The 12,830-nt window shown below is 38.2% G+C and overlaps 1 protein-coding gene across 1 annotated transcript; it reads right to left on the reverse strand.

Moving 5' to 3' along the window:
- Positions 1-545: 545 nt before the first annotated feature.
- On the reverse strand, positions 546-3,607 carry LOC110847220 (cylicin-2). The gene is made up of 5 exons (XM_035849647.1): positions 3,537-3,607; positions 3,303-3,469; positions 3,059-3,190; positions 2,848-2,979; positions 546-2,755 (listed from the first exon to the last, which is right to left on the reverse strand). Exons 3-5 carry the CDS (start codon positions 3,140-3,142, stop codon positions 965-967), a joined length of 2,007 nt encoding a protein of 668 aa, XP_035705540.1. The 5' UTR covers positions 3,143-3,190; positions 3,303-3,469; positions 3,537-3,607; the 3' UTR covers positions 546-964.
- Positions 3,608-12,830: the final 9,223 nt, after the last annotated feature.

The following is a 12,830-nucleotide window of genomic DNA, read 5'->3' on the forward strand; positions in this document are numbered from 1 at the left end:
CAGCTTCGTCTAACGTATGAGAGATATTTTTAAGGTAAATCCCACTAAAACCCAAATAAAACCCATTTAACATGGTAAACCCCAATGGGGTTCACTCATAAACCCTATTAAAACCCAAAAAATCCAACCCAATAAAAACCTGGGTCACAACCCTGCATACATTATAATTATTGGTGATGGCTTGGCGAAAAAAGTGGGCACATTAAAGGTGTGCGAAAATGTAGTGTGGAGGGAATTTGTTTGTGATTTTTTAAATATTAATTTTGAAATATTCACAAATTAATCTAAACAAATTTTTAAGTTGTTATGAGAGATGATGACAGGAACCTGTCAAAGTTTGACAGAGGTCCAGTACTTGTCAATGAATTTTATATGCAACAGCTATAAATTGTAATTGTCGTTGTCGCCCTGTCAACTGTCATTGTAACATGTTTATGCAACAGGCCCCAGCAATTATTTCAAAAATAATCTGTATGATTCCCTTTGTTTTCTTATGGCTAAATGCATTTCAAATTAAAGCAACCCATACAGAAATGCATAAAGCATGGATCTGATTTTTGTATTCTATTAACAAAATGACATGGATTCATGGTGAAACAATTTTTTGAGCAAAGTATACCACCCGAAGTAATATTTATAAAAATTTTTACTATACCATCATGAACTTTAATAGAAATTCTACATATTCTAAGTATGTATTATTTTCCAACAAATTTTGAACTCGAGGTCACGCAATACGATAATATTGTCAACGGTAGAATTTCCAAACAGTAGATGAGTAGAAAAATAATAAAGTGAAAACCATATCTATTTTAGCTTGTAATCTGTATATATACATAGATATTTGGCTGTTAAGTTATAAAAATGAAAAAGGTAAACATAGAAAAAAAGTACAGCGTACCAACTAACTATAACTAACATTCTTAGCAAAATAACATTTTTCCCGTAAAAATTCAAGCCACAATTAGTACTTTCTGCCTCTCGTAACTCGTCCGCTTTTCACTTCAGTCGTCGCCTCTTCACGCCGTGCGCGTTTTGCTGGTACATCAGATATCGGTGAAGATTGTTCAAGTTTTTCATTGCCACCTCGACGAACTTTGGGAGTTTCAGTTTTTTTTGTTTTGAGTCCAGTGGTTTTCGATTCAAGTTCAACTTTGACAGCAGTTTTATCTCCTCGCATCGTTTTTGGCTTACCAGCTTCTTTTGTATCGGCTGTAGGTTCAATTGCTTGTCGACCCCGACGAGGTTTAGGTTTCTCGGTTTCATGCGTACCAGCATCGTTGCTCCGTTCAATTTTAGCAGTTTTAGTAGCAGCTTTACCTCGTCGTGTCGCTTTTGGCTTATCAGCATCATCATTTGTCTCGCTAACTGCCGGTCGACCCCGTCGAGATTTTGGCTTAGAGTTTTCAGTTTCTTCCGTTTCTTCAATTTCAACAGCTTTAGCAGCAGCTTTACCTCGTCGTGTCGCTTTTGGCTTATCAGCATCTTCTGTGTCGCTAACTACTGGTTGACCCCGTCGAGATTTTGGCTTAGCCTTTTCAGTGCTGTAGTCCGATTCAATTTCAACAGCTTTAGCAGCAGCTTTACCACGTCGCGTCGCTTTTGGCTTATCAGCCTCTTCTGTGTCCCGAACTGCTGGTTGACCCCGAATAGGTTTTTCAGTGTCCTTGGTTGGTCGGCTTTCTACAGTTTTAGCAACAGTTTTACCTCGTCGTGTCGCTTTTGGCTTATCAGCATCATCTGTGTCGCTAACTACTGGTTGACCCCGTCGAGATTTTGGCTTAGCTTTTTCAGTTTGATCCATATCACTGTGGTTGGTGGGTTCAATTTCAACATCTTTAGCAGCAGCTTTATCTCGTCGCGTCGCTTTTGGCTTATCAGCCTCTTCTATGTCTCGAACTGCTGGTTGACCTCGACGAGGTTTTTCAGTGTCGTTGCTCGCTTGACTTTTTACAGGTTTAGCGACAGTTTTACCTCGTCGTGTCACTTTTGGCTTATCAGCATCATCTGTGTCACTTGTAGGTTCAATTGGTTGTTTAACCCGTCGTGGTTTAGGTTCATGGATCACTTCATTATCAGCATCATTTTTTGTTTCAATTACAGTATTCCTGGCAGTAGGTTTGCCACGTCGCGTAGCTTTCGGCTTCTCCACTTTTTCTTGGTCGCTAGCAACTTGTTTACCTCTTCGCAATTTAGGCAGCATCTCAGGCTCGTCGTTGACCTTAATGGTACGTTTACCTAGAGCAGTTGCTTTACTTATTTGTTCAACTGAAAGTGCCTCCAGTTGAACCTTAGGCGTTTTCACATGAGGTGTTACGCTCACTCGCTCCAGTCTGATCGAGCATTCTTTCATATCAGATTCCAGTAATGAGCGGTCTTCTTTCGGAGGGGAAAGTGGATCTTCTTGACGCGGTGACTTGCTGGTTTCCGACTCCTTAGCTCGACGAGAAGGACCTGGACGAACTTTTTTATCTTCATGTCCAGGTGATGCCTGAATGGGCGTTTCCTTATTTCCTGCATCAACATATTGGTTCTCTTTATCTAGTTCTTGTTTGTTGTCTCCCAAGTCAAATTTCAACTTTGACTTTAATCCTAATGTTGGTGATCCAAATATTGTTAAGTTCGGTGTCCAATAAGCAATGTAATTAGCCAGACGAAGATCTACGCTGTCATTCAAAACGACTGTTTCGTCCACCTCCAGTGCATGTCCATTGGCAACAGTAGTTTTACGCGAGGTCAGATTCTTGATAGTTGCCTAAAAAATAATAGTTAAATTCACCGAATAAATCATATCATTCCTATAGGGCGAATATTGTATATTTGAAATGTGAGCAAGCAATATAATACCGTATACTCTTCAGTTTCGCTTCCAGTAATGATTAGTTCGCACTGACGACGGGAAATCCTTGGGTCGTGGATTCGTAAATCGAGACTTTGATCCCTCCCGATCACAGTTGATAGCCGTAGTACTTCACATTTCTATTAACCATCATTAATAATTGTTTTAGATCACCGTGATTCATAAATTAAGGGTAAAAACGATGTTATTATCACTTACACTAGAAGACTTTTTTGAATCAGCACGTGAAAAATTCATCCAACCAAATAGTTTCAATTCTTCTTTTCCCTCCGACGGGTCCATGATGCTTAATATCAGTGATGAAGTTAATGCATAAACTCGCGTACCTTCCTGTGAGATAAAATTTTGATTTATAAGACGTAAAGCTAACGCTACGACATATTTTTATAAATAACTACACACAATTGTCAACTACTAGTAGAAATATAGAAATTTGACATACCAAACCAATGACAACGTCACGACGATGATGATAAGTGTTAGTCCTGCGGCGAAAACGAGTGAAAGTGTCGTCCTCCTCCTTGTCTTCTGGATAAGTAGTACAGACTGGTTTTCTTTCCACTGAATAAATCGTGTTCAATCCTGTGTCCTGTTCTGTAACTGCTGCTGCTGGAGAGAGAGAAAAGGCGGCCGTTGTGAGTAAGCAGCAGAGAGGGAAACAGATCGCACTTTTTACCGGTCACTTTTTGACTGAGAGAGAGGCAGACGGCGATTCGTCCACATGCACAAGTATGCGCTACCCAACCCAACTAACTGAAAAAAATAGAATAAATATTTATTTATAATGCCTCAACTCTTTTAAATTATGAGCAAGATAAGCACATTCATATTACACTTAGTTAGCTTGGGGTTTAGGGAGTAGAAGAAAAACTCGATGTTGGTCGAGGTGGGTTGGGAAAACCTCTATTGATTAAAAAAAATTATAATAGCATTATAATGCTATAATAAAATTATAATGCTATTGCTACGGATATTAATGCGACTAATGCAATCTGTAAAAATTATGGTCAACAGATATAAACAAGTAGCGGAAGCACATTCGATTTAAGGTCGGTATTTCAGCTTTAACACCCCTCACAACAATATATACGTATTAATATTAACCACCCAAGAGCAAAATTAGATTAGGATATCATATGCATAATACTTACTTTTCCTCAAACCACGTTCTCGTGCGAGGGGTGGTGAGATTACTAATTTTGAGCTAAATTTATTTGTGAAACCCGTCGTGTTTAATACCTCGATCTTTAATTCAATTCCTGCCCTTCAAATTAAAATGACATGCTCTTATGAACAGGCTACAGATTGCTTATCTAGATTTTCGTAAGGATAAATGGACAGCCGAGCAAACGCTCCCATAAAGTAGATACCGACGGACGGACGAACTTACCTGACGGTCATATAAAGTAACTGACAAAATTGTAGATGACGGTGGCTGCCTGCATTTCTCCTTTCGTCTTGTATCCCACACACCACGTCCCATTGAATATCGTAGTACCATTTGAGACAAACTCGTTTTGACCAATCAATTTTTGTGTAATTGTGTACGCATGTTACTGCGATGCAAATATATTATTCCTTTGCATCCATGACCTATATTGATCCTGCTATATCAAGCATAGGGCAAGATTGTCATCTTAATTCGAGGGTAAATTATTTGTATGAAACTAGTTTGGATTTTCCCTTGTCTGGAAAAGTCAACGTGGACAAATCTTAATCTTGTCATATGAATTGCATCCATCGCAATTACTCCACCAGTACTTAGTATTCAAAGAAAATAAATCCTCCATATTAATTGTTAATTTCGTCGCTGTATGTAGTAATATAAACATATTTGGTCCCTATTTCAAGTTTCATGCTTCCAATCAACCATGAAAATCGGCTCAAAAGCACAACTCTTTTTTGTATAAGCTATTTGAGGATTGTTCAGTAATACATTGTTCAGTAATATGTATTTCGGAGGCAAGTGAGACGTGCATAGCACGATTAAACTTACTGGTTTCAAACACTACACACACCACGCCCACATACAAGACTGGAAAAATCAATTGTGAATAGGATGACAAATAAGCTTCTCGGATTCTCTGCTTCTTCTCATGTCAGATCGCTGTACATCCAGAAATCTGATCGAGTGAATTGAGTTTATTAGTTTGGATGGGGATGAGGATTGTATCTCCGTTTTCAATCAGGATATTTTTTCACAAAGGGAACATAAAAGTATAAAATTACACTTCTTGGATCTACGAAAAAGATTTTGATTTCCAAAACATCGTTTCAAATCTAGTTTGTTAACACAACTAGCCACCCACCCAGCCAGTTTGTGTGTGGTGTTTGATGGGAGGAGGGCAGGATCAGAGCCGGTGATTGCACTTTCTCCACTGCCAAAGGCTCTATTTGCTGAATTTTGTTGAAATGTTGTTACATCTTCATCAAACCAACTTCAGAATTATGTCTCGGCTTCTTTCTAAAACGTACGACTTTGACTTGGATGATACGATATAAAGTTGCGTTGTAAAATGAACTTTTATGACAAACACAGTTAGTGTGTTATGTTATGTGTGTGCGTAGTCAGCAGACGGGTGAGGTGAGACATCGAAAGGAATTCTTCCTTGATTAACCCAGAGATATTGTTGGCACAGTGGTGGTTAAATAAACGAGGATACTAAGGTTTTCCAAGGCTTTTATCCTGCTTCCCATAATCGTGAGGAAAGAATAATTTGAGAAATCATGAATTATCTTAAAAAGTAAAGAAAAACAAGTGAAAATTTCGAGCATAAACCTTTGGATAGTTGAACCTGAAGGGATAAACTTTGCACAATTTAAATTGAGCCTAATGAATGAGAAAAAAATAGATTAAAAAGTTTGAAATTGAAAGATGAAGAATATTTTTTAATGGGCAAAAGTAATATGCTATGCATGCACTTGCATGAATTGTGTTATCTTTGCATATATATGAAACGTATCAATAAAGACAAGGACTGGTACAAATAAGCGTAGGAGAAATAGTGTTTTGGGATAAACCCATGAATTCCGTCAAACCAGCATGAAGAGACTTGAACCAATTAGGTCGTTATCTGTATCGTAAACTACTTATGCAGTTAATAGCAATATGCTTTACCGAGAGTGCTTAGACACTGGAGGGAGGGTGAGTGAGTGGCTCTCTAAAACCTCTAAAATTAGCAAAGTCTACAAAATTAGGGAAATCTGTCTTTCCACGACGCACACAAACTCAGTAATCAAAGGAGATGATGCCAACAAAGGCAGCTTCTGGGATGCTCATGTACATAAGTCTGAAGACTTCGCATCAGTAACAAATAGGGTACTAACTGATTGTTTCTTACTTTTACCTCATCTAATTAGATAGGTAGTACAATCAACTTTATTATTAGCATCGCTATACACAGTGATATATAATGTCATTCCTAGAAAATTGTGCTAACTTAGTAATTTGATTTTCATAAATTTTACAGAACTTGATCTTTGTAAATTGAAAAGTTTCGGAGAAATTTGTCAAATCAAATTATAATTTGCTCTCAAAAATGAAAATTCCATCTCGTAAGTAAATGCATTAATATTGAACAAATTATTTACTTTTAAAGTCAAAGCTCGTTCGTTTCGTTTCTCCCTACTGTTTCGAATGTGTGGTGACGCAGGGATGCAGTTTTTAACCCGACTAAGGGTGAAAAAAGCTAAAATTTTATATGTTAGATATGTGCCTAGATTAATGTACGCATATACAATATTGATGCCAATTTTGAAAAATATTGGCCAAGGGTCTCAAAAGGAAGGCAACCTATTTACTACTTCCCTAAATTAAGTAACAGACGAGAGAAATTACTGGCTCGGACTTTATTAAGCCTGCAGGTTTGCACATGGATATATATATATAGTGAAAATCATTCTGCGTGTTTAAAGAATCCACAAGAATAGATTTGGTTGTGGTGCTGCATACTGATAAGTATTTGATGCATGGGATTTGCTACGTATACTGAACATAAACGTGTGCTTTCTTCACATGGAAGAAAGAGAATGAGCAAAAAAAAACTGCGGTGGAATTAGAGATCAGAACATTCACTACTTCTTTCAAAGTTCATCTGACAATTGTGAGTGAAGTGATTTCGATTGTTTGGAGATCTCAACTTGGATGATATGTTGCGAAACTGTGAAAGTTGTGCATTTGACTGACACGAATAAATATTTGTTATGCAACCCAACACACGATTGTCCGTCCGCCATGTTCCTCTGAGTTTTATGTTGGGAGCTAATGTTACAACAATCGGACTTCTCTCTTAAACTAAACTAAAGACATTTGTTTATTCGACTGGAGAGAAAGAATCTTGTTGTAAATGATATATTGAGAATCATGCCATTCCTGCTCCAGAGAAGACAGTGAATGTAAGAAAAGTCGCCCACTTTGGCAAATACAAACTTGGCAAGTACCCATCCTTCACTTTCTGTCAATAAACTTTTCCTTTCATGTAGAGGACAGCTTTTGACCAAATCAATGAAAATATTGTTTCAACAGAAAGAACCCTTTGTCCTCATAAATGAATAAAAATACAAACATAAAATACGTAACATGCCATTGCAGAGCAGCTTGATACGCTTGCATTATCTTTTTTAATTTTCCTAATTTCTAAAACCAGTGTGGGTCACCCACCTTGACCAGTATTTACTAAAGTAGCATTAATTTCCCCATATACTTAGTCAGTATACATAAAATATTTGATACGCATTTGTATTTTCGTTCCGGATTTCAGGCTACTGCAAGAAAACAATTTTTAATGTTTGGTGCAGTTAATAAAATTGAAAGTCGATCGGAACATGAAGATTCTTTAAGCCTTGACTCTGATAAAAAGTAAGAGACGACACTATGCGGTTAGTGAGATGAGTAAAATAATAATGGCTTTGAAATTAGTTAATCAATAAAAACCAAATGAAATGTTGTTCCCAGTTTAATGCAATAAGAAAAAGGGACCGAGAAGCCACTTTCACCATCGTTCCACTTTCCTTCCAGTTTCAGATCTTGTTCATTTAATTTTCCCTAAAAGCACACGTTTAATTATGTTTGTGATCTGTCCTGCGTATCCATCTCGCTCTCCATGAGTGCATACTTTGCTGGAGCTGAGGAGCAGCAGGGTAGAACGTGAGGTACGTAAGTATATGCTTAGAGAGAAATCAAGCCATGCTTTCTCTCCTCGCCAGCAGCAGCAGGGTAAATAAATGGGGCCATAGATCTGTATGTATAGCAGACCCAGATACCACCACCACCTGCACCTTCCGCCATTTGAAAATTTTACAACTCTATACATAACAAAAACAAAGCTCCCACTTTCTTTTAGCATAAATTGTTTGATAAGGAGTCATCCGTACCATTTTATGCTTTCACCAGCCAGCCCTGCGGCTCTCTTAATATTTAATGAGGAAGAGTACGAGTAACAAATAGGAGCAACTTGCTTAATGATAAACTATATTTATGCCAAAGATGTGTGGGACTCATGCTCACAACATGATATCCGAAGGGCAAAGCGCTTTGAGTTAACCAACAAGGAGAGGGTTCTTATGAGAGATGACAGTGCAGACTTATCATGCATGCAGCATTATTGCTCATCTCGTTGCGCCATCATAAAAGTTGAATAGCATTTGCTTAAGCAGTTTTGAAATCTAATTTTCCATTTTAAAAGGGAATGAAGGAAAAAGTTTCCTACTCATATTAGCCAACTTCCATTATATTATTATTATGAGACCCTAACTAGCAAATTGTATGTAATGAAAGTTGTCGAATTTATTTTTTCATCACGAGACGACATTGAAATGCATGGGTTTGGAGTTGCTCAATATTTTAAATCCTTGACAAATATTCAAGCAGTACATGCATACTTATGTATGTAGTACACGCACATGTAATATGACACGAGTGTGTTCGTTGAGATAAATAAATCTGTTTGACTTGAGTCCCTCTCATATGCGTAGTATCGAATTAGTTGGCAAATAGGATGGTAAGAATTCTATTTGGTTTTATTTGATTGTTTGCTCTGCCAACTACAGCCTCTCCTTCTCATCTCGAGTCGAGCTCTCCATTTCCGATTTGTGGTCCCATCAACCAGATACATGTATACAAATGTACATACACACCAAACAAACAGGGCAACGTACTTCCACCTCCACCAGTTATTAAATAATTAAACAAGGCTACACAGATTAAAGCCATGAATTTTGTATGTGTGCTTGCCCAACTACAACTATCAAGTTGTAAGTAAGGCCGCACTCTCTTTGACATGTCAGAAAAGGAGGCCGGAAATAACGCGCCTCATTCTCATCCCTTTCCATCACTTTCACTTACACTTTCTCCGCAGTGCTGCAGACATCAAGTATCTAGGTGATATCATACACAAACGCAGAGAGGGTTATTTAGTTACGTTTGTACTTTGTGCTTCTTCTCAACGCGTTGCTTTGGATAGTTGCACGTGGTGACGGATATATGTACATACAAACGAGTAGAAAGCTAAGTGATCCCCACTCGAAACAATGACAATATCAACAGCCCATCCATGCATATGTGCACGCCATCCTTTTAATTTACACATTTCGTTTCATAACTACAACAATTACGGACACATAATTAATTTAATCCAACCTCCAGTGCCTTATTATTGGAGGAAAGTACCAAGTCATATGATAGAAGAAGGAGCACAATTCCTGTTTGCTAACAGATGCTGGAAGGTACAAAAGATGAAAGTTGAGTTTTTCCCATACGAAATTATTATTGCTTTTATTATTATTCCATCAACTTGCTTCTTTCTTCTCTTTGGGTGAAAGTAAGGTAAATTCATTTCAGAAGAGGAAAGGGACAGAGAAAGACTTTCACCGCGGTCGGGCTATGACATTATGTTTATAAACCAGCCAAACCCACCTCTCTTTCTCTCTCTATCCATCCATCCATCCAGCCTTCCTTCCTTCCTCCTCCGTCCTCGACGTCTTCTACCCATATAGATACATCCCGTCGAAAATGTTGGGTATCACGTTTGAAATGTTTAAATATGCAAATGGCGAGATCACAAAGGGAGCACACACAAGCACCCAACACATTCATTGGTTCGAATTCAGAGCTCAAGTTACACTGCAACAAAACCTGAAGAGTTGCTAAAAGCTGTTCAAACTGGAATAAAATAAGCAAAGAGCAGAATGAGCAAATGAGTTCCAGGAATATCTCAAATATCTTCAAGAGGACGAAATTAAATTGAATTCATTTGAAAAATCTTCTCCAGAGATGTTTTACATTCTCTTACCATCAACTTGGGTCCCATTTCTTCTTCGTTTTCAACCCTTTCCTCATGTTCCGAGGAGATGTTTTCAAAGAGGCACAAGGAATGAAATCCACGTCTCAAGAAGAAGAAGATGAAAAGCGTGAGCTCTCAGCCACTACGTACATACATACATACATAATAATATATAGGTTGGCCTAAGACTCTGACAAAGCTGTTTTCTTATTACGAGTATGGACAGACGGATTTCTACTCTTTTTTAAAGATTTGAATCGGCTAGATCATAATGCACTCTCAAACCAAACACCATGCTACATGTGTATATAAATAGTAGGACTAGAACATCGAATGTGAAGAAAAAAGTTTCCGACTCACTTAAAATTTAAGAGCAAATAAACAAAGGATAAATTCAAATCCTCAAATTCTCTCTCACGTCTTTTTGGGATGAAACGATGTGGAGGAGTTGAATTGCTCATCCTTAATTATTTTCCAATCGCTTTCCTTTGGACAGAGAGCAAACAATGATATGAAATGAAAGGATCTTATTCTTGGTCTTCTTCTTGCTTACTCGAGAATGGTTGAGAAATGTAAAGCCGCTGCTGCTTCCTTCCGAGTGGAGCGAATATTATATATCCATCCACAGAGAGAGAGAGAGAGAGCTGTTGAATTCAAAGAAAATAATTGGACAGAATTTGATTGGAAGATGAACATGACTATGATGCAACAAGCGGATGTAATAAAGCCGATGAAGAAGCAACGCAGATAACCAACGAAAAGCAGCTCGCTACATATTTGGATGTGAAGATGTTGTTTGTCAGTTTAGCCCAGCACTAGTGATAAGTGTAGGGGTATGTAAACACGTACATATAACTTGGGTGTGTCAATAATTGAACAAAAAGTGTCCGCTTTGTTTCACTTCATTTTTACGAAGCATTGCATTGACAAGAACTGGTGCTTGTGATGATGAGAGTGAGTCTGTCGAGTAATTTGAGCAGCAGTACAATTAATCTCATCAAATGAGAGAAGTGGTCTCGTTTTGTGTATCAAAGGCAGAGGCACTTGAGTAAATAATTGTGTAATGTAAATTAAGAATGCGAACTCTGGGCTAATATGTAAATACCTACATGTTCGTTTTTCATTCCAAACAAATAATTCCCTTACTGTCTCCATCTCTTAGCGGTTTCGCCATATATGGAATTACAGAATACTTGAGTGTAATGAGCATTTAAAACATTTTTTAATTACTTTTCTAAATGGAGATGAGATTTTATGGAATTTGAGCAAGTGAATTCTTGATCACGACGACAAGTGCTTGCGTACAAAGATATGTACATACATCTGCCTTAAATGTTTAGCAGATGTGGCATATGCATGTGTATGAATGTATGTACATGGTTTCGGCAGTGGTGGTTAAACTCCCATTTCTCTGGGAGCACATATGTGTGAAACAAAAACTTGTGACCCTTCAAATAGGATCAAATAGAATAAGGACCCTTCTCTCTATACGTATATCTATCCGTCCGTCTTTTGGTAAAACAGGACATATCTAAATATAAGGGCACAATTGTATATATTTAGTGCAATCGTTTGCTCTCTTCCTTTCTCCCCCGTTGTTTTATAATATTTTGTGAAAATCATGTGAAAATTAACAAACGTAATGATGAGAATCATACATATGAATAGTGCCTACAAATTGTGACCGCGTGTGATTAGTTGGCACAATGCACAGCCCGAGAAGAAAATAATATTTGGTGGGAATTTCCAGAAACCCATGTGATATTTCGTTTCTGAAAATGAATGAGCAGTCAAACGACAATCTCGTTACAATGAAATCAAACACATATCCTTTGCAGTGAAAGTTGCCTGTTTCACCATCACGACGAGCAATATTCCACCATGGCTGATCCACTCTGCTCCTGGCCCAGGAGCGTTTGCCAAAAACTGTCCGACTCTCACAACAAGAGCCACGAAAAGCGAGCAATTTCTCTGTTCTTCAACCATGTTCTGGACGCTAAGGGGTTGGAGAAACTTGAATGTACGACTATGGCCCCACCAGACAGGCAAGTATACGACGCCATGCCATGACTTGTGATGAGAGGAACACATAATGTAACACTCAACGCCAACCAAGATAGCAATATCGGTCTACCAGGTTGCTAGCATGTTCTTTAGTTTAGTTTACTGCGGTGGAAGTAAATTGTTCTAACTCACAAAGCAAAGCAAGCAGTTGAAGTTGGTTGAGCTGTATTTTAGCTGCCGAGGAGGATGAGATGAGAAAACCCTTTATTTCACTCCTCCGCCATACCACCCTCTCTCAGGCCGGATCACTTTGCAAGTAGGAATTTCGGATCTGAATTTATTCAGCAGCACTTCTCTCTCTCTCTCTTGTTCCTTCCTTATGGACACTTAACCCTCTAACTAGACTCAACAAACTAACAAGGTGTACATACATACATACATAGATTCGAAATCCACATACGCTGCTGCCTCGTATGTTTCATCCGTCCCTGCTTAGAATTTTGCAAGAGCAGTATTTCGTTGATGTTATGTTATGTTGGTGGTTCATGGGCGATGTGTATCGTTTGATGTTGTGCTACATGTGCACTCTTCTCATCCGGATCTATTTTATCTTTCACTCTCCCATTCCATTCACAAGGGTTCTTATTATTGCAGCACTGCACTCCTCCTGCTAACTAACATACAGG

Source organism: Folsomia candida, unplaced genomic scaffold, assembly GCF_002217175.1.
Source record: "Folsomia candida strain VU population unplaced genomic scaffold, ASM221717v1 Fcan01_Sc003, whole genome shotgun sequence".
Taxonomy (NCBI): Eukaryota; Metazoa; Arthropoda; class Collembola; order Entomobryomorpha; family Isotomidae; genus Folsomia; species Folsomia candida.